We start from the raw sequence: 22,904 nt of genomic DNA, 5'->3' as shown, positions 1-22,904 counted from the left end.
GATCATTCAGACCATTACCAGTAGACCATAAGAAAGTAATCGATCATTTAATACAAAATAAGCAAAACTAGAAGATAAATGACAAAAACAGTGTTTTAATCAGCATAGAAGAAATAATCTAAGTTTCTCACTCAGAGAAACAGAATCTATATTGCCCAGATCTTGCTAATAATCACAGTACTCTGGGAAAGAATGGGTGTTTTGTTTTCACAGTGACCGTTTCATGAAGGTTTCCGAATTACTGTAGATGGACTGTTGTAAGAATAAGCAGCTGTTCCTCTTTGTTATTATTATTATTAGCCAAATGTAAATGCCTTGGCAAAAGCACTGCTGCTAGCTAGGTTTCTGTTTTCCTCTTGCCCTGCTAAGGCATTATTATCAGTATGGTGATGTCTATTGTTCCTACCTTAATGTAAACTAGCTACTACCATAGTCTTATTTTTAGGGTAGACGTTTTCTATGGGGAAATAATAGATTCCTAAAACTAGGGGTACAAGGGTACACACAATGGTTCTTCCAATCCAATGACATGCAGGTCTTTGTCATCATAAGCCCCTTAATTTCTATATTTTAGTGAATTACCAAATAATCACATGGTTAAGGAGCAGGTTGTCCTAGGACACTGGAAGGTCTGGTAGTCCATTGCTACGGTAGTAGCTTTAGGAAAAGTATGGTATGGCATGGTGAGTATGGTGTTATTTACACAGACATTCCTAAAGAAAAGATCCAGGCAGCAAACTTTACATTTATGAAGAATAATCCCAAATGTATAGATTTTGTGCACTGCAATAGTAAGACATCTAAACTATTGTATACATTTTAATTATCACATTACAAAAATATTACTGCTCTAGAATCATTCCAGAGATAAGCAACAAGATACGTTTCAGCTCTTAAAGGAATGTCCTTTACTGACAAGCTGAATGAACTGAACCATTGAAGTGTTGAGCAGAGAAGACAACAACCAAGTGAACGTCTTCAGAATTAACAGTGCAATAAAAACCAGAGAACACAAATGAAAATACATTGAGGGAAAAATGAGACGAGGAGGCACTTTTTGATGAAAAGTGCTGTGGAAGTCTGTAACTAGCTGCCCAGCCATGTTGTTCAAGCTGACACCCTGGTTTCTTCCCAGAAAGATTTGTCAGCAGACAAATTAGCTACCATTGCCTTTTCTTGTTCTTAACTGTTCTTATGTACATTGTTTGCCATTTTTGGACTTAGATGAAACATTTTATTTCTGATTCCATCATTATATGGTCTAAATGGCCTCCATAAAAATTCCTTTGCAATACAATATCAAATTAAATCACCAGTCTTTCTATTAAATAATTTTGTAGCAACTCTAAAGTTGTTATACTAAGCAACTTGTCCATATGCATAATTTTAGTGTAAAGTAACTAAGTCAATTTTCCCAGTAATGTCCTTAGTAATTTGTACTGTATTATCTGAAAGACAAAAGATCTAAGCAAAAAAAGAAGGAATTTACTGTATGTTAAACTACTTTTAAGACATTCTGGTAAAGATTTTGATTAGGTAAGACAGTGCAATTATGGAAACCTATTCAAAGGCCAGCAGTTCTCTGTGATTTAAGTGCCGTAGTTTTGAAAAAAATACTCCTCTATTCAACACTGAAACGAAGCTCCCAGACTAGCATTTTTTTTGTTGTTCATTTTCTTTTCTGGCAAGTTCCTCTTCCAGAACAGTGCTTCTTAACTGTCTGCTTTATGCAAAACCTTTACCCTCCATTCTAGTTGTGGAAAAAAGACCAGAAGAATCTTACTAAGAATCTTCAGAAAATAGGAAAATTAAACTAATGATTCTTTTGATGTCACTTGCAATATAAGCAATTTTTAATAAGGATTCGATATTGCAGCAACCTGCTTCTGTCAGTGAAAATTGATGTGTAACTTGAACTAAATTACAGCAGACTTCCCATATTTAAAATCACACTCATTTTCTGAATTGTAAATGTAAAAAAAAAAATCAAAAGAAAATGTACAATGAAGTGCCATTAAACCTCCCTTTCATTAAAGTTGTATATTTCTAAAAAAAAAATACAGCAAAATTAGGACTTACATATCATTTTTATTTTAATTCAGGTTAAATAAGTATTGAAATTCTGAAATTATAAACTGAATACCAACAGGACCATTGCTTTTAAATTGTATAACACTGGCTGTATGCAAATGCTTTCTATTATCCATGATGTAAAAAGGATCTTTAAAAAGATTTTTTCCCTTGTAAGAAATTGTTCAAGTATCAAAATTCCCAACAGTGTAAAACAGTCCATTTGAAAACGATTAACAATAAAAGCACAAGTACTTAGACTTCAGAAGACAACACCTTCTAATACATAAAGCAGCATTTGTGTTTTTTTTTCATTTTTTAAATACAAGGAGCATTGATACATCAAGAGGTCAGCATTTAAAATGTTTCACAGAAAAGCTACTAAACTAGCAAATATTTCATGTCAATTTCTAAAATTCAAAGGCAAAAATATCACTAAACAGTGCATACGTAATAGTATATACCTAGTCAACATTTTTCTCATTGAATACTTATTATGCTACAGGTAACTCCTACTAAATAATTTATAAGCCATGAGATGAAAACATAAGATTAATTTATACAGTACTGCAACTAAGTTTCCTTCCTTAGTGCGCAACATAGTCAAAATGCTCAAAATAAATATATTTTCTTTTAAATAGTATTACAAATAATATAAGGCACAGTAAGAACCACATTCTAATATTTAACCCTTTAAAACGTCAGTGCTGCTTTTAAACAAAATAAAGGTTTGCATAATACATCTTTTTGCAGTGAACAGAAACTTATTTTAACCTATTAGGATAAGAGTTGTATGGTAAGTTAACATACACAAGTCAGCTGAAATAGCATGTTTTAAAGGGTTAAGTTTCACATTTTTTTTCTCCTGCATTTCATTCAAAAAGGCATGGACAGGTGCAATACATAAAAAGAGAAGTCTGTTGTAGTCAAGGGCTGATCCTGTTGCAGAATTGGAATAGCTGACACCAGTAGTTAAAGTTTCCCAAACGGACGGGGAGAGGGATTAAAATGTGACAGCTCATCAAACATACACAAGTGATGTGTTCTTTCCAGAGCTGTCTGTGTTATTGATTGTCCAGACAGCTGCTGCACCCTTTTATTCCGCACTGCTCACTCCAGAGTTCCACTCAGGCAGAACACAAGAGAGAAAGGAACTTTGGTGCCTGTCCATCAATAATTTTTAGCTGTTTTTTCATCGTCGTTATTATTTTGGAAACTGACAGATTGCCTTTAATTGTTCGGTGCCCTTTAAAAAGAGATATCAAACTTTTAGTTTCCTGAAACAAAAAAAAATTGCATAGGTCAAAATGAAAGTCAGAAAGGACAGTCAGCATTTGGAAGAGCAAAAATAACTCGCATAGAATTAGATACATCTTATTATTATTTTACAGGCTTATTTCTATTATTCCCTGATCTGCAAATTTGTTAAATTAGCTGAAAAATACTGCATTTCCCTGATAACCAGAAAAATCAATGCACTTGTGAAGACCATACAACCGAGCCCTCAAACACTTTACCAATAATAAATAACTTATCTATTATATCAATTAGGGACATCTCTAAAAATGACCCAGTCTTTTGCAGAAAGAAAACATCCATGTGTTCTTTTTACAGACAGCAGGATTTAAGATCAACTTTAACACTACAGTTTTTTGCTGTTTTTGTCTTTTAATAAATATCAAGTATGATAAAACAAAAAAGATAATATTCAGGTTTTTTTTTTTATAAAGTTTTGCTTTCAGAATCACTGCAAGTTGGAAAGCCAAGAAATACCCCCCACCCAGCTCTCAAGGCCATTGCGGTTGTTACTGCAGATGTCCAGGTGCTATTGCATACGGTCAGTCTGCAGTTGCTGTGGTTGGTACTGCCCAAAGGCCGCGGCTGCGGCAGCCGCTGATCCAGGAGCTGCAGCTGCAAGGGGCTGCTGGACTGCGTAGCCATAGCCAGCAGTGGTCATGTAGCCGGCTGCTGCAGGGGAAGCTGCATAGGGGTACTGCTCATAGGCGGCGGCGGCGGCAGCAGTGGCAGCGGCTGAATACTGTGCATAGGCAGCACCAGTGTAGTCGATGTATGGAGAGGTGGCAGCTGCTGTAGCTGCAGCTGGCTGTACGTGTGGAATAACAACGCTGGGCTGTACAAAGGCCTGAGGATAGACATAATGGGCAGGGATCCTGCAGGGCAGAAAAAGTAGCCATCAGCATTTTAAAGATACAATACACAACAAAAACTTCAAATAAACCATTACATTTCAGAAAACTCCATGTAGTTGTTATTAGATACATAGGGTTGCCAAAATAGAAATTTATAAATGTTAAAATGACTTCTGTACACAGCTGCTATTGTATTGATTATAGTTTTTGGATATAATGCTGCAGATAAACTTTTGACTCAGTGTGCACTGTGTGTCATGTGCACTTTGTGTTGCTTTTGTTTGCCTTGCTGTGTAAGCCATGCTTAGAGGGGAATGAATGGGCATTGTGGCAATGTCATTGCCATTTTGACAGCTGGATAGTTTTTCTCGCCTACCATTCCCTGGGTCTCATTAAACAAATCCCTTAGGATGTTATGAACAGTATTTGATTTAACAAGCACCCATCACAATGAGGGAGGACCTCCTGTTGCATGCCATCAGTTTATTTCAGATTTATAATCCCTTCGTACTTCACCCTAATCAATATGACTCTCAACCTATTAATATTCACAGCAATGTATTGTATTTTTCACTTCTGATTTTCACCTATTTACATAAAAGGCTACTTTCAAAACCATACAATACAATAGTGCACCAACTAACAAAGGGTAGAGGCTCTATGCCTTCTCCAGAAGTGTTCGTTCTACAAATAAATACAACGGGTTAGCCACTGAGACACTTATGGTAATCTCAAATGAGTTCTAGGACAGCAGGTATTATAGTATATCACTAATATTGAAGAATTGTAAATATATAGCTGTATAAAATAATTTGTCAGAAATGGTCTGGGTGTAGACAGATTTTATAAGTACTACTTTCGTTATTAGAGCATTTGTTATGAATGCTCATTTTCACTGTGTGAATATCTCAAACATAGCAAAGCAAAAGTGCAGGGTTATGAGGCAATACACCAGAATCAGTTTAACGATTTGAACTCTAAAGTGCCTCAATAATCCCACAACAAACTGTTGAAAGACATGTTGTTTATCAATTTTATTTACTTGAATCACTTTTTTCTATAATATGGGAAAATGCTCCAATTTCTTACAGCAACAACTTCAAAAAGGAAACGTAACAAATTCCACAAATTTCAAACCTGTAAAAAAAGAATAGTCTATTATGGCAACCCTATATAATTTGCATACTCAGCAATCCATTATGTAGTTCACAGCTGCACAACCCCGATCACCCTTATTAAAAAAAACAAAGAATGCAGGCGTCACAAAAATGTCAACACAAAATCCACAAGTGTCATATACACAGCAGAATCACTCATTAAAGACAAAAAAGAATACATCTAAAACTCCAGTGCAGCTCTCACTCTGTTTAAATTGTCATCCTTTGACAACAAAGCAGAAAAACTCAGCACTTGTGCATCTCAGTACACTGAAATATCAAAAGCAATGTTATAGTCAAACAATTACACTTACACTGCAGGCCTTCAATATCTGCCCACTTACATAAAGCCAAAAGACACGAGTTAAAGAGTTAACAGATTGCTCAGCTACAAAAGGCCATGATACTTCTTTGTAAAGCAAAGAAGTGAAATATCTGTGTGAACAGCTTAACTTAATAAAAAACACTTTTAAAATGTAAAATTTTGACAAGGTTTATCAACTTCCAAAGTAAAGGAATTTACATTTCCCTTACCTGTATATCTGAAAGTTTATTTACAGTTAAGACTGAAGACATTGGAAAGTTACAACATGTAAAGCACAATTAATGGGTATAGTGTTTAAAGGAACAGTCCTTATTAAAATATTTACTGAAAGCCCCCCTGTCTTTGAACATAAAATATGCAAAGGTTTCTTAAATAATTGGTTGCAAACAGTCGTCATTACTAGGTAATAACCCAATGCAATGAAAATGAATGCCTTGCTGATTGGTTTAAAATTTTATCTGTAGCTAAATGTTATTATTTTAAACTGACTTGATTTGTCTTTCTGTATTACACTGAGAAAATTAGTTTATAAATGAAAGTTGTTTTTTCAGATTTTTTATGTTTCCAGAACTTCTGGTAAATTTCACAACGTGGCCCTCTATTATTTACAGGAAAAGAAAAGGTGACAGCAAGATAAATGGCTACAGGTGCTTGTATACAGTTAGCACACAACCCCCTTAAAGTGTTTTTTTTAAATTAAACTCTGGAGCACAGGGAACAGGTGGTGGGGCAAGAAATCTTATCTGTCAAGCTAAGTCATATGGGAATCAGAAGCACAGAGTCTGGCAGTGTGCTCTTTAGCACCCCACTGACTGACAGGGAGGGCTGAAGCAGAGCTATTTTTATTCTGGTATCATCCAAAAGGCTGTATAAGGTCAAAGGGAATATGTTTCCATACAAGAGATATTCCTTGCATGTTCTGGAATTCCTTTTCCACTCTTAACCCACCCTGTGCCATTTCTTAATCTCCCTCTTGTGTGCACATCAGAGAAAACCTCTTTCTTGTACTCTCATACAGATGAAGACCTCATCTTGCCAAATGAAAAAATGCTCCGACATATACTTTAGGTTGTTTGCTTTCAAAGAAAAGGCTGCCAAGTATGAAAATTAAAAAAAGACATATTAAATTATATATCACTTCTCAACATAATAACCCTGCTTTTCTTACCACAGAGTGTGGATAGTTATGCTTTATTAAATTCAATGCCTGTCATTCAATGTCAGGAACTGTCTAGTGTGCTACAGATAAAACTTTTATGTAAACACATTCTTAGACAATTTGCAGTTTTCAAACTTGAAGAAGTTTTTTTCTTAATTAGCAAGAACACAAAACAATCCAAACTTACAGATTGACCCAGCATTTGTGTAATACTGCATGCTCCTCAATATAAATTTATTTTTAAGGCTGACCTCAGTGGTCTTTGAAACTTCAGGGCTATATATAGACTCTTTGTCAATCACATGGGTAACCATTAAGGAAATATTAATTCTGCTATTCCACTGACCACCTGTTGTTTTTTGCTGGGTTTAAGTCATCCATTATTTATCACTGTGAAACAGATCTAATTTTCCCAATTAATTTGAGAAAGGGAGTAATTTAACATCAACAATGAGTTATACTTTTGAAACAACATTTCAATGGATGTTGATCTGTTTATGTGTATAGCCCTGGTGTTTTGTTAATGTTTCACCTCAATGACAGCCACAATGTTTCAAAACTACTGATTCACTTTGTGCACTTGTGTACTCAATATTTTCTGTGTACAGAAATATGTGGTTTAGAACAGAGGAAACATTTGAGACAAAAAACATCTCTATTGCTTTTCTTTCTACATGCTAATAATATAAATCTCCCTTGCATAATAAAGGCCGGGGATGTAATAGTATTAAATACATGTATTTTTTGCTATATTTCAAAAGTGTGATATGTTCTTCAATAAAAACAACACATCAATATATACGCAGAATATCTGTCCATGATTTAAAAAAAACGTTTACCCTGTTAGTATGCTGTTAGTCTAAGGAGGACAATGCTTAATAAATACCACTACCAGATGCCCCCCAGCTATTCTGTATTACTGTATTTCAATGATTTATAACAAAACCCTCTCTTTCACCAAACACACAACAGTTCCATGTATACAATAAAGATTAAACTCTACAGCGGATTTAGAATCTGTGTTTTTACACCTAACCAATGCCTGACAAAGAGCAGAGCTACAGGAGCTCTTTGGTAGTGGGCTATCTCTACAATGTCAGACATACAGGGAATAAAGACACACACTGAACCTGAAGTATTTACAAAGAGAAACTAAAAGGAGACCAGGGAAGCAAGGCATTCCCTTCTAAGGAGATGACAGTGTAAGCATGTAGTTAATAGAAAGGGAACAAACCAACATCAAAACCAAAAGAAATGGAAAGAAAATTCCCGCAACATGCAAGCAACAAGTGAAATATTCGTCATCAACTTCACACAGAAAGTTTGCACTCACTCCAACAAAAAATATTTGTTAAACAACAAAAAAGAAATTGCAGGCTGCAGCATAAAAAGCATAAAAACAAAAAAGACCGTTTGCTCCCCATGGGCAAAGTCAACACTCCTCAACAAAAATGAAAAAAAAAACCCAAATCCTTAATTCAGCTTTTTTCCATTAAATAAAAGCACACAGTTTAGCTATCAACACCACTTCATTACAGTAAGAAAGCACACACAGGTCTATTGACTATTAAAAGAAAAAACATACATGCATCGTTAATCACCATTTTAGCTTGTTTGTGTGTGTTTGAGTCTACTGGTAACAGTTTTAGATCTGCTCAATGCGGATCAGAGCTATTCCACCTCATATCATCATATCCTTCTCATGACATCAGTTATCTTAACTGTAAACGATCCTGTCAGATCAGAAAGAAATAGATAACATTGAGTCAAGCTTGAATGAGAACATGTGGACTTCCATAAAAACACACCTCTTTGCACAACAAATATTAATGATTTGGTGGTCATTTTCACTAGGCTCAAATTAAGGTTGACAACAGTACTTGACTCAGGCACATAATTATAATAACTTATTCTTGTTAACCAAAACATACTACAAGAAAATTTAACATTTTGAAAAGGAAACAGAAAAAAATAATTTAAATTAATATTTCCACATACAGTTCTGAGTTTCCACAGAAAACGTTCATGTACAGAATATAGAATTTAGAGTGCTATTTATAAAATACAGTATTCATGTTCAAGGACAACAACATACCCATAAGGCCGCTGGATGAATGCAGGTGGGAACTGCTGAACACCAAAGGTAAAACCTAAAAAATAAGACATGTTTTAAAAGAAACCAATACACCTAATTATTGTATTTTAAATGTAATAAAATACACTTACTATTTAGCAAATTACACTAAATATACTGTTTACCAAAGCAGTTTAAAGATTAGCCATTTGCTTTTTTGATAGCCAACAAAAAGCTAATTTTATGTCAAATCTTTTCTGCACAATCTACAATCCTAAAGCAACAAAGTATTTAAAAAGTCAGGTCAAATCAAATGTTTCATCTGCATTTTGAAACAGGGTGAAGTGAATTTACTAACAGTGTTTAAAAAGTTAATATTTTCTTGACATATGCAGTTTTATTTTGATGTATTGATTATACAGTTACACTACTGCATCTCACAGATTTGAAGGATCTGAGGGATTTAAAATTCTTTTGACACAGATTAGATCCTCAGCCATCTTAAAAGCAAGTGGTCTTCTTACCTGGTTGCATTACCCTTGGTTTAGCTCCTAGATACGCCAAGTTGACATTTGCTTTCCTGCCATCTATGATAGGATTGGGATCTTTACAGGCCCTTTCAGCAGCAGCTCTGTCAGCCATGGTGACCTCAAAGACACAAACAATATCATGAGAACCCATTCCTACAATGGCAATATAGTATTTATTAAGACATACAGGGGGAAAACACTCTTATTTAGAATTGTGAACTCAGAGAACACTACAGAGAAAGAGACTATACCACTACGCATGCTGAAAACCGTGAATCCCTTATTTTTTGCTAATAACCAAAATAATATTGGTGTTTGGATGTGCAAGCGTATACACTATTCAGTGCTGTTTAAATTAGGAGTATGGCTATTATAGATTTTGCAGTCAATCTGCAAATAGTGCATTTGTAATTTAGTATGATTTTGTAAACTAATCTTACACGAAAATTGTGTTCATTCTTTAATAACCAAAAAACTAGGGGAAAAATCATATCCCTACAAATAAGTCCTTCTTGTTAAATGACTGAAATATTTATATCCTTGTTAACCCACATTTAGATAATTTTGGATGACAAATTATCAGCAAAATACCGGAACATGATGTAAAGGCTTGTATAGTATTTCTCATTATGTATTATCATTTAAGGTTTACACGCAAGCTCAATAACACTTAAATGAAATGGCTCAAAATAAAATGCAATGACAGTTATGACGTCATTATTTAATTATTCTCATTCAGATTTGAAAGCATCTGCACTTCATAAACAAACAGAAGGAGCAAACAGAGAATGAACAACAGTAGTTTTCCCATGTTTTCCACCACGGCAAATTATCCCGAAAGGTATTATATATATGCGTTTGTTTTAATTATTCGCAAGCACAGTTAACCATCATTGTTTACTAGAGGAACAAGTAAATATTTATTCCCTGCTGAAAAGAGAAGAAAAACAACGTTTCGGCAGTGGAACCTTCTTTGGTTGATATGGTTTACTAGAGCTACTCTTAACATTGGCCATCTTAACGCAACTTGACGGAGTTTTTTTCCTACATCACCTTTTTCAGGTACTCGGTAACGAGACCTTCAGCTTTGCACTAAAACCCCAAAAGTGTGAACGAAAAACAAACATCTCCGAGCGCGATTTTGAAGGTCTGATTAAAATAATCAATCTGTTTCGACTTAACACTTGCAACGGCAATTAAAATTGCGGATGAGCATATTAAATACTTACGAATCCATATCCCCTGGATTTGCCTGTTTGCCGGTCAGTAATGACTACGGCTTCCTCTATTTCACCAAACACTTCGAAATATTTCCTGAGACTCGAGTCCGTTGTATGATAAGGTAAACCTCCAACAAAAATCTTGGTGTAAGTAGTGTCCTTCTGAGTGGTGTGCATCTTCAGAAAGCAGTAGTGCAAAACAAGTCAAAAGAAGAAAAACAGTGCCACTTGTTTATATCAGGTATTAATATTCCTATTAAAAACAACTAGTAAGTAAATAGAACCGGAGACAGAACTTCGAGAACAAAATCGAGGTAGATGAATTTTTAACACTGGAAAAAGAATAGATTGTCCAGAACAACTGCGAGCAACTTTGCTTCTCCTTGATTCTGTTGTATCTGGTTTCCCCCTGACCCATTCCTCTAATGAACTCATGGAAACTCCACCCTGTTTGAAAGCAGAGGGAGGAATCGGACACAAATTCCTCCCCACCCACAGCTCACTTCGTCAGCCAGCTGTTAAACCGCTGAACGGCTGGTTTGTTCGCTGGGTAACCACTTTGATGGTGAGGCTATTGTCAATTCTAGTGCTCCTTACAATGGTCACTGATATAAGAGCTTGAATATTATATATCATATACCTTAACTCAATCCAAATAAAGTTAACAACTGTTTGTCCAACTGCAAATGTGAACTTCATCTTATTAAACATAATTACAGATATTTAGACAGAATATAATTGTACCTTCCTTCAGGTACAGTTGTCAGGTTGTGTTATGTTGAAATGTAGTTTGGACGCATTGTAATGTCAACCATTGCTGTGCACAGTTAATTGTTAAAATGTAAATCAACACCCAGTAGATGCTATCTGACAAACAACGTTAAAACTTCATGATGTGTAAATAATTAACTTTATGTTTAATTTTAATTTTCAGAATTTAGTTTTTACTTGCAATGGACTGGCACCAGGGTGTACTTTCTCCCTAAACCCTAAAAGGATAGGCTCTGGGATATTTCAACACAGGTGGCACAGTGACACAGTGTGTAACAGTGTTGGGGCCCTGAGTTAAATTCCTGGGGTGATATACATGTGAAGTTTGTATGTTCTCTGTATGTTTGATGTTCGAACAACATGCTGGTACTGTAAGTTAATTGGCTCCTGGGATAATTGGACCTTGGGTGAGTGTGTACATGTCTGTTTCTGTTTGTGCCCGGAGATGGACTGGTGTCCTGTTCTGTGTGTATTCTACATTCCGCCCAATGCATGCTCCAGATTCTCCATGACCGTGAGTTGGCTGAAGCAGTGAGGAAATGATTTAAATCATCATCATCATCATCATCATCATCATCTTTATTGGGATCTCACAGAACTACTGAATATGGTAATTGATGGTATATATCTAGAAATCTTAAGTCTAAAATAGTTTTTTTTTATCATTTTAACCAAGCAAAATATAACATGATCAGACAGAGTTTAACTTCATGGGCAAACCAGTTAAATTGGTGCAGTAGATTAAATTTGTGGGTACCTAGGACAGGCTTCCCAGCCATGTGGTTGAAGTCCAGACTGGGCTCGTTATACTAAAGGCTGGATGAAATTTTAAATGCACTTATCTACTTGAAGTACTAAGCTACAGTGTAGTAATTTAAACTCAATGGTGTCCTGTTATTTTCAGTCTTTCTTATACTCATCTTAGACACATGTATTAAATGTGTCTGTAAATTTGATTTTGTGATTTTTAGAAAGCCAACTGTGAAAGTAATACCATTTTTATTAATAATAATATTGCTAAATTGCTTAATATTAAGTATTACTATGTAACTACTGCTGCTATTATGCTGCTAAAGAATTTTTTGCATTTACTACAGTATATAGTGTTTATATGACTTTTCATCTCAAAAGATCCCAAAGAACTTTCCATACAATACTGTATATGATGGGACCCACTTCATCATTATTTAAATGAAGCACCCACCTGAGTGAAGCTGTTCCACTGCAGAATAGATTAGGTAAAGAAGTGAGAAATTGCATTAAGGGAGAGCACATTGTGCTTAATATAATAATTCAATAAGTAGAATTTAGTTAGGAGTAACACCTCTACCGATGGAGTAGCATATTGTTTACAGAATATTCTTAGCTTGGAAATAAACTCTGTGACAGTAGCCACTATTTATATAGCAAATAGATAGCTAATGACTTACCAATGATTACCTAACAATTGTAGATTAGTGTTTATCATTCTAAACACTCTACCACTATGGTGTAAATACTTCTCTCCATGTATGACATCACTTTCATCCTAGGTATTTCAAAACGATAAAATTATTTAAGAAAACTGTTAGCCAACCTGGTATGGAATACATTAAATATTAAATCTTTAAATTTTTAGAGTGAACAGCAATACTGTACAGTTTTCATACTGTATGTAGTTAATATTTGACAACAACTCTTTTAAAGCAGCTAGCCTGAGGCGTCTGTCACCTGCAGTTATCTGCTTTTGAATGTGGTCAGCTATTATTTGGATAAATAAACCAGTAGAAGACAGTCTGACAATCTACCAAATGTTACTAGCACCTTAAGCCAGCAACTTGATCAAGGACTGTATCTTGTGGCTTTGTAAATTATTCATTTGGTGCCATATGCCTATCATGCCAAATAAAAGTAGGTGCATTAAAGCAAGTCATCATGTTACAGAACATAACAAAGAAGCCCAGATTGTGTTGCTGGCTACTACCTTAGTTTCATTCCATTTTGAAGCAGCACCTGAGGAACAGTGGACAGGGAGCAGAACTGCTTTAGCTTCCATTTGAAACTTGCTGTCCAGAAAAGTAAGCAAGAATCCAGAATTAAATTCTGCAGACTGGAGCCCTTGATTTCCTGACAATCTTAGAGAAAAAATAACAAGTTCAAATTTTGAAATGTGCCATTTTCTTAATTTTACAAAGGGTAATTATTAGATTGAGTTCTAATGAAAGGTCAGGAGGGATGTTGACAGCTGAGCTAATTAAACAACCTGACGGAATTGCCTCAGTTTCCCATATAAACCACACTTCACCCTCTACTCCTTGCTTTTTGCATCACACAGTCCGTGCTCTACCTCGATTTACCATTACCTTAGCGCATCTCACTTCTCCATAGATCTTCATGGACAACAAACTCTTAGGTAGTATCCAGGAATTTCCTACTCACTACAATAACCTTCTTCTTCTCTTTCTGCTGTAAAGCCACCTCAATCACCTGCCTTTTCTCAGCAAAGCTCATTTCCCAGTCATACAGTACCTTGCAGGCTTCTACATATCGCTAAAGATTATGATTATGATACTTATTCATTGCTGGCGAACTCTCCAGGAATCCTCAGTCTCAGACGTAAACATTTGCAGCGCAGTATCTGTATTCGCACCTCATTCATCCTGTCATCACCAACTCAACTGTAACAAAGCTTCAGAGAATGCTTCAACTGCATGAAATCCCTTTCAAAAGAAATACTGTACCTCCAAATGATCTTTTTTTCTCTATAACTAGCTAATATCTACAGCAAGCAAGCTTCAGATGTTCAGCATTCCTCTGCACCCTCTAATGATGTCACCCGTGCTAGTAATCCCATTCTCAGCTCCGACTTGCATTATGTCATGATCAACCACACTCTTTCCCTTATCAAGACGGTGGGCCCAGGAGCTTGGCATGCTAAAGTTGACATCTCTCTTATCTCTCAAGACATCACTCGATGCCTCTCAACCCTGACTTCTTGCACCTCTTTTGTGTTTGTTGGTGACATAAATTCTAAATTCTACTTTGCAATTTGTCTAACCTTTGGTTGCAAGAATAGCCAAAAAATCTTTGACACCTTAGCTGAATCTTTCTATTTTGAATAACTACAACCTCCTCTTTCTTATCCTTCTTCTCAATGATTTGCCTTATCATCAATTTTCCTCACACACCCTCAGCAAGAACCTTAATCCACCTTTATTTCTGTTTTCGGAAAACTGGAGGTGTGTCCCACCCTGGACAAAATATCTGGTCTATCCCAAATTACTGAATTCGTCAGGATCATTCACAATTCTATTTTTCTGCTTCCCTGCCTTACGACAAGCTTTTGTGCACATTTCCATACACTCTTCTACTAAGTTTTACACTAAAAAATCCCTGCTGGGCCACCTTAATTACACTATGCAAATCATTCCTCAAGCCCTATCATTTTTTCCTCCCATCTCGATTTCACTTTTTCACTGTCCTTCCTTCATCATTATGTAGACATTTCTGCAAACTGCAAAACTGAACACCAGTTATGGAAATTGTTCTTTGCCAACTGGAAAATAATCTCCCACGATTTCTTGATTTATCCAACTCCATGCAGTTTCACACCTTATCTGGAGCATCTCCTATCGACTCCTTGTTTGTTCATGAGAAAAACCTTGACCCAGGCCTGGTTTCTCTTTCACCTCCATGAAGTACTATTAAATGCTGGATTTCCTCCTTATCAATTCTCTGGTCATTCCTTCAGGATGGGGGCTGCTTCCTCCGCAACTTGCCAAAGCTTATCTTATTAAACAACTTGGGTGCAGGTCCTCAGAGGCCTATCACGGATACATTAAAACCTACTCCAACATCTTCAAACGAGCATTCTTCCTCCTGGAATGAGTTTAGGACAATGATCACACCTTGTCTTCTCCACTGGTGGTTGGGGTCCTGCTTGATTCTTTTGGGGGTCCTAGCCTCCCCGTCCTATGGCCAGGAGGTGGGCCCTCAGCTAAGAGGGTGAAGCCAAAGTTTTTGCAAAATTCAATAAATTAATCTGTAACTCCACAGTCTACGGCTGCTATCATTCCTCATTAATTTATTAAGTCAGTGATTAGCTGAGCATTGCTTAGCTATAGAATGCTGAATTGGTCTATTTTGGATAGAGAGAGATGTTGAATGATCACACTGAAACAGGCAGGGTAAGACCTACTAGGTTGGAGGCAAGCACTATAAAAGTGGAAATTAATCTTGCTGCCCACAAATAAGTCTATTAATAAGATAGAACTGAGGTTTATGGTGTTGATGATGGAGATCCTATTGACCTTAGATCCATAACCCTGAATAGGTTTAAAGAAGTGAGTCAACCACACATACATCAAAGAACCTCAGAGTGTTGCCATAAGTTAGATGTCTGGTTCTAGAGGTAACATTGCTCCATTTGTATAACATTGGGAGGCCTACATAGTTCAAGGGTGAAGGACCAGAACACACAGTCTCCTCAAGTAATGGGGTGTATTTGTGTGTTTTGTTGTATTCTAGTTTAAATTCATTATAACATTTTAAAGTAAAAGTGATATTGTAAGTACCTGTATTTTCATAATTTACTATGTGGGACTTCATCCCAAAGCATGTTCAATATAGGAAAAGACACACATCATGAACCACTGAAGTGCATCATTTACCTGGGCTCTGGGTGTCAGCCATTATGCAGCAGTAACCCCACTACAGTAATGTGAGTGGAGAAGTGAAATCTTACTTCCCCAACTTAATAAATCGGAAAATGTGGTGTGATAGTGTCAGTAGAGTTAGGAAGCTGCCTGAGCACTGGCAGAGCGTGTGATGTCTTCCCTGCGGTGTGCCAGTGTGTAGTCATCTGCAGAGATTTCGGTTCTCTGGTACAGGAGAGAAATCTTTCTCTAAGCAGAGAAATTAGTTTGTGTCGCCGGTGAGGGGAACGCATTCAGTTCTATCGTGAATGCCGTCTAGCGGCGCGTGGGGAACTTAAATCGCAGCGCTGATTGGAGTCAGGTGTGGAAGCTGCACATTCCCACACACCGCTGAGTAGGAAGTGCAGTGGGAGGTGTGTTCCACTGTCATATACCCTCCCCCTCAACTTGGAGGGGATCCCTCAAGCGTCCACTTGATGTTGTCGGGAGAGAACATCCGCGTTTCGGTGTGCAATCCCTGCCCGGTGTTGTACCATGAAATGATACGGTTGTAGTGCAACTTTATTAGACTTCATCCAGGTGAGCGGTGCATGATCCGTAACAAGGGTGAATTCCCTGCCAAACAGGTAATACCTTAGCTTTTCGATTGCCCACTTGACCGCCAGACACGTTTTCTCCACGACAGCATATTTTTGCTCCCAGGGCAGTAGCTTTCTGCTCAGGTGTAGGACAGGATGTTCTTCGCCATTAAATTCCTGAGATAGGACTGCCCCAATGCCCTTTTCGGAGGAATCCGTTTGAGGGATGAACCTCTGTTGAAAGTTCGGGACCCTTAAGACTGGACCCTGGCATAAAGCCCTGGCATAAAGCAACCTTGAGGTTACTAAAGGCTTTAGCCACTTCCTGGGTCCAGCGCACGGTCTGTTCGATTTTGGTATCGGCCAGTCCTGGATGGCCTCTATTTTGTCCAACTGAGGCCGGATTTTTCCCTCTCCCACAATGTACCCGAGGTATTTGGTGCATGCAAACCTGAACCGGCTTTTCTTCGGGTTAATATGCAGACCCGCCTCCTCCAGTGAAGAGAGGACGGACTGGCAATATTCCAAATGTGCTGGCCAAGATTCAATGAAAATAACCAGGTCGTCCAGGTAGGCAGCCACATAGTGGAGATGGGGTCTCAGAAGCCGGTCCATCAGGCGTTGAAAGGTGGCGGGGGCTCCATGGAGTCCGAAGGGGAGCACTTTGTACGGGTAAAGCCCCAGAAGAGTCCAAAAATCGGTCTTCGGCTTTGTGTGGCTCAACAGGGGGATTTGCCAATAACCTTTTGTAAAGTCTAAGGTGGTCATAAATTTGGCCTTGCCCCGCTTCTCCAGGAGCTCATCTATCCTGGGGATCGGGTAAGCATGAAAACAGGAGACGTCATTGAATTTCCTGAAGTCATTGCAGAAGTGCCAGGAGCCTTCAGGCTTCGGGATGAGCACAATGGGGCTGGACCAGGGGCTGTGGCTTTCCTCGATGACGTCCAGCTCCAACATCCTCTGGACTTCCTTTCAGATCTCCTCACACTTCGCTTCGGGTATCTGGTAAGGGGGCACTCGTTCAACAACTCCAGCGGGCGTCTCCACGTGATGCTGTGCCAACTGTGTCCGCCCCGGCAGATGTGAAAAGAGGTGACGGTTCCGGTGCAGGAGCATCTGGGCTTCCTTGACCTGTGGGGGGGAGAGGTTTGGAGAGAGAGTAATTATATCCACAGAGGAGGAGGTAGAGTTGCTGGACAGCAATGCAGGGACTGTCTCTTCCGCAGGGGGTTCTCTCCAAGGTTTCAGGGCGTTCATCTTTTCGGTGGTCTGGATGGTATACCTTGTATGTAACTGGCCCTGTTTGTTCGCGGATTTCGTAGGGTCCCTGCCATCTCGCGTAAAGCTTGCACTCCGGTGAGGGTAATAGCAGCATTACGCGATCCCCATGGCGAAAGATCCTTTGCCGCGCTGAACGATCATAGTACTTTTGTCTGCTTTGCGCTCGCTGTAGGTGTTCTCCTACTAGTGGCTTCAGCTGTGCAAGCCTGCCCTGAAGGGAATGGACATAGTCGAGCACATTGTGGGAGGACAAGCGCTGCGACTCCCAAACCTCCCGGGTAACGTCTAGGATTCCTTGGGGTTGTCTCCCATATAATAACTCAAAGGGGGAGAACCCTGTGGAGGCCTGGGGTACCTCTCGGATGGCGAACATCGGGATAGGAAGGATTGTAAAAGGCGTGAAGTGAACGGAGTCCCTTGGTCAGTTAATATTTCTTTTGGCAAGCCGAAATGGGTGAAGAGATTTACCATCTCTTTAGTGTTGCTGGTGCTGATGGCCCTACGTAGTGGTATCACCTCCGGATACCTGGAAGCGTAATCCACTATCACGAGGATATATCTGTTTCCCCAGGCAGATTTAGGAAGAGAACCTACTATATCCATGGCGATGCGAATGAAGGGCTCGTCAATGACCGGCAGGGGCTGTAATGGTGCTCAGAACTGCGGTTTCGGGGCACTTAGCTGACAGTCAGGGCAAGGGCAAGATGCACTAGTATTAATTGGGGTAACGCCCCCTTTCTTTTTGCACTTCCCCAGGGCACAGATGCCTACCTCTGGCTTGGAGTTTTGTTTGCGTTTCGGTTTCTTTGCCAAGTCGCAGTTCAATTTAGAGCTGTTTCCAGAGTACAGCTCACTGAACAGGGGGAAATTCCTTCTGAGAATCAGGGGGTGTGGCAGCCCCTGTGCTACAGCAGCTGTGATCACTACCGTGCGCCCTCTAAAACAAAGCTGAAGGCGGGCTACCAGGTGTTCCTGTTGTTCCCCATGAATGCAGCCAATAGAGATCTCATGATGTTTTCCAACCTGGTGTGGTCGGACTACATCAGTGGTGACCAAGCAGAGAGCGCTACTGGAATCGACGAGGACTAGAAGGGGCTGTCCATTAAATAGGATGGGTTCTACCGGTGGACTCATTTGCGCCGTCCCCTTATACCAGTTATGGGAGGAGTGGACGATGTTGCAGTCCATTTTTGTATCTTCAGCAAGACACTGAACAGACTCGTGTCCCTCTATGGCACCTCGGGTACAGCAAGATGACCCCTGAATTCTCCTGGTGGCCGGTCTACGGGGGTTGAGTGCACCTCGAATTTGGGGTAGACCTCCCGGTAGGTTACTGATGTCATCCCCTCCTGCTGTGTACCTGCGCTGGTGGCTACCTCGTCCCACCCTGCAAGGTCGGATGCGGCCAGGTGTTTCTCTAGGGTGGCCATATAATCGTCCACTGTCTGTGGGTCATGCTGGGCCACTGAACACCGCAGCTTGGGGGACAATTGCTGCAGGTGAACGTCTAGGATGACCAGCTCGACTATTTGACCCGGAGGGTGTCTGGCTCAAGACATTTTTGACAAGATATATCAAGTCGTACATTTGAGAGCGGGTGGAGACCTGGGGCTCATAGCGCCACTAATGGAGCCGCTGGGCTCTGACGCGACCCCTTCCCGGGCGAGGATTTCTGCCTTCAGGCGGTTATAGTCCGAGGCAGACGCGCTGTCCAGATCGTAATATGCCTTCTGGGCCTCACCACAAAGAAAGGTAGCCACGATGCTGGCCCATAGGTTGCGGTCCCATTGCAGGCGCTCCGCCGTCCGCTCAAAAGCTCTCAAGTAAGCCTCCACATTGTCTTCAGGTGTCATCTTCTGCAGGACATGGCTGGGCTGGACCTGAGCCGGTGCCGGTGATGCGGGTGTGATAGTGTCGGTAGAGTTAGGAGGCTTCCTGAGCACCGGCAGAGCACATCATGTCTTCCCTGTGGTGTGCCAGTGTGTAGTCATCTGCAGAGATTTCGGTTCTCTGGTACAGGAGAGAAATCTTTCTCTAAGCGGAGAAATTAGTTTGTGTCACCGGTGAGGGGAATACATTAGGTTCTATCGTGAACGCCATCTGTGGGCGTGTGGGGATCTTAAACCACAACGCTGATTGGCATCAGGTGTGGAAGCTGCACATTCCCACGTGCCGCTGAGTAGGAAGTGCAGTGGGAGGTGTGTTCCACTGTCACAGTGGGTAAACCTTTTCTTGCACGTTGGAAGTTAAATTTCTCCTAAACGACAGTGGGGTTAATATAACAAGTCTTTCAAACAATATAATGTGAATGTAGACCGAGTGATCTGGTTTGACTACACATCTGAAGAATAACATCTCCTACAGTATAGTGTCCCATCATCATAGTGGTTTTGAAATTGTTGTAAAGACACCAGAACAGTGGTCTCTGATCCTGCTCCTGTTGAACCCCTGTCCAACATACAGTTTAAATTGCCAAATAAATTGTCATTTTTTAAAAACATGGAACAACTTAAATTTGGACAACCAAACAAATTAAAGCTATGTTGTCCTTAAATCAATACCTCTACGAGGCCTCCTCGTGTTTGCAACTATCTTATGTCTTTAAGATTAAAGAAATAAATCTGTGAACCTTGGGAGGTTGACTGATTGATCCAACTCTTTTAAGACATAATTGTGATTTTTGGTGGCTTGAGATGTCTGATATGTAAGGATAGAACAGTTGAAGCAAGAGGTGGAGTCTGAACTTGAGTGTATTGTTAGTGAATGTGGAGCAGTAGCTGTTCATGAGTGTGAAGCTCTTTGGTTACAGGATGGCATTCATTTTAAAGAAGATTTTCAGAATTTTCTAGACTCTGGGTGTGAAATACAGTACATACTGTAATGCATAAGAACAGGAACCCTGAATGGCCTTCAGAGCTCTTTGTGAGCAATGTCAACATAACAACTCTCATCTTACACTTGTTTTACAACAACATTTTCAGGTTAAGGTACCTCAAGAGGGATTACCCCTTTAATAAAGCAAGAAAAGAAATTGAATATCACAATATCATAAATGGAATATCATTTTGACAAAACAACTGGAGCATCAGAAGGTGGAACTGTTGGGACTGGCTGCTCCAGATACTGTATATGCAACTGTGTTATGGTAGTAATTGTAAGACAGCAAAATTTTCATATACAAAGATACAGAATTGCCACATCAAGAAATAACACTAAGCAAACCATGATTTGAATTTGAATTTCCAGCACATTTGGTATGGCTCTCATGGATGGAAATACTATGTACCTGTATTGTTTTGCTTTCCTTTACTTAGGAAAACTGGTTCCATTCTTCACCCCTCTGCTTTTCTTAGTATCACCAGCCATGGTCTCCTCTATATACTGTAATTGTGTTTTATTTTGTGTCTTCTTATTTATTGTTGTTGTCATCCTGTAAAGCGCTTTGAGAAGCCACCTTTAAAGGCGTTATATAAAATAACGTTTATTATTATTTCCTTGTGAGTCAAATGACCTTAAATCAATCAAATACGTACCCTGAATAAAGTGTACAAACTGAAACAGGAATATGGGGAGAACATACAGGTTCCATGTAGATAGCACCCAAGGTCTAAAATTGAAATTGGGTCCAAACTCTGCAAGACAGCAATGGTTACCATTGTGTCACCTTAAAAGAAGATCATGCTTAATGTAAAGATAGCAGCTTAAACAATCTTTTGTCAACTCTTTAAATTAACTTAATAATTAATAATGTATGGAGAACAATGACTTTGAAAAAATAACAACACTATCCCATTACATTCATTATTGATGACAGTACCAGCTATAAATTTTTAAAAGATATTCAGTATTCTCTTTTCAAACCCACAAAAACTATACATATTTCCTCAATGTTGATGCAAAATATCAAAGGGTTCTGGCTAAGATTATCACAGAGTTAATTCTTATATGCAGTGGAGAGGGTACTCATTCTATCATTCTATCTTCATAAGAAGTCAGTATAATATAATATATATCCCATAGGAGCTTATTTTGAGATACTGTACTGTAGATGATCATCTACTGTAATTCACTGGTTTCTAGTTAACATTTCTTGCTTCCCAAAGTACAGTATATCTGATAAAATACCACCAGTCCCAGAAGATCTGTTTATCTTAAATGATTCTAGTACCAGTAACATGTCTACTTCTTCTATGATATTATTATTTAACATAATGTATAACTTTGTCTTTCTTCAGTCCAAGACACATTTTCATTTCTTCTGTGGTGAACACCTGAGTGAAATATTCTTATAACACATACTGTATCAATGTGATACCACAAAAGCTGTTCATTTAATTTATCCTTCCTTTTCCTTAAAAAATCTTAGCAAAATTTAATGGGCACTTTATTTTATTATTTTTTCATTATTTACAGATCATTTTTTCAGTTTAGTTGAATGAGCAGTTGGATTGTTTTTTTCTTAATAATACCTTACTTCTGTCCTCTAACAGTTGCTACAGCTATGATGTTAAGACCTATGATAGGAGATGGAAGGGTCTGATCCCCCTGCACTTAAAGTTTCTGTGTGGGAATCTTCCCCTCCTGCATTACTTTGGGTGTTAGGTGCAACATCCATCAAACTCTTGTAGCTGTCACCATTTCCTTTCCCAACACTGGGCATAGAGACACCATGGGGGTAGGGAGGTTGCCTAGGAAATGAAGGGACACTGGAAATGCAGTGAGAACTTACCTACAGTACAGCTATGAAGACTGTCCTGCATTCCTTTTTTTAATTTTTGAGTTACCACTTCAGTTTGTGAATAGCCCTTTCTGTACATTAAAAGGGCATTAAAAGATTTTTCTTTGTACAGTACATCATGGTATTGACCTCAGTCACTCACTGTACACTCTGATACAAACTGACATTTGCCCTCCATGAAACCCCTGGTTGTATTGCCCTGTGATCGGGGTCAGTT

At 38.8% G+C, this 22,904-nt stretch overlaps 1 protein-coding gene across 2 annotated transcripts; it reads right to left on the bottom strand.

Annotated features, from left to right (window-relative positions):
• Nucleotides 1-2,068: 2,068 nt before the first annotated feature.
• Nucleotides 2,069-11,126, bottom strand: rbm24a (RNA binding motif protein 24a). Of its 2 annotated transcripts, XM_088601601.1 has the most exons (5): nucleotides 10,695-11,126; nucleotides 9,460-9,583; nucleotides 8,957-9,011; nucleotides 3,851-4,241; nucleotides 2,069-3,347 (listed from the first exon to the last, which is right to left on the bottom strand). In XM_088601601.1, the coding sequence occupies exons 1-4, from the start codon at nucleotides 10,860-10,862 to the stop codon at nucleotides 3,896-3,898; spliced, it is 693 nt and encodes a 230-aa protein (XP_088457727.1). In that variant the 5' UTR covers nucleotides 10,863-11,126; the 3' UTR covers nucleotides 2,069-3,347; nucleotides 3,851-3,895. The 2 variants fall into 2 exon arrangements, with proteins under 2 accessions (XP_088457727.1, XP_088457726.1); XM_088601600.1 differs by having other exon boundaries at nucleotides 2,069-4,241.
• Nucleotides 11,127-22,904: the final 11,778 nt, after the last annotated feature.

The sequence above is a fragment of the Lepisosteus platostomus genome, chromosome 12, assembly GCF_059453375.1.
Source record: "Lepisosteus platostomus isolate fLepPlt1 chromosome 12, fLepPlt1.hap1, whole genome shotgun sequence".
NCBI lineage: Eukaryota > Metazoa > Chordata > Actinopteri > Semionotiformes > Lepisosteidae > Lepisosteus > Lepisosteus platostomus.
Note: the sequence above shows the minus strand (reverse complement) of the source record. Positions and strands in the feature narration are given on the sequence as shown.

Excerpts from the sequence above, each read along its gene's own strand:
- rbm24a (XM_088601600.1), bottom strand. The coding sequence starts at position 10,862 with ATGCACACCACTCAGAAGGACACTACTTACACCAAGATTTTTGTTGGA. Across the intron at positions 9,584-10,694 it reads AATCCAGGGGATATGGATTC|GTCACCATGGCTGACAGAGC; the intron begins GTAAGTATTTAA and ends TGTGTCTTTGAG. Across the intron at positions 4,242-8,956 it reads TTCATCCAGCGGCCTTATGG|GATCCCTGCCCATTATGTCT; the intron begins GTATGTTGTTGT and ends TCTGCCCTGCAG.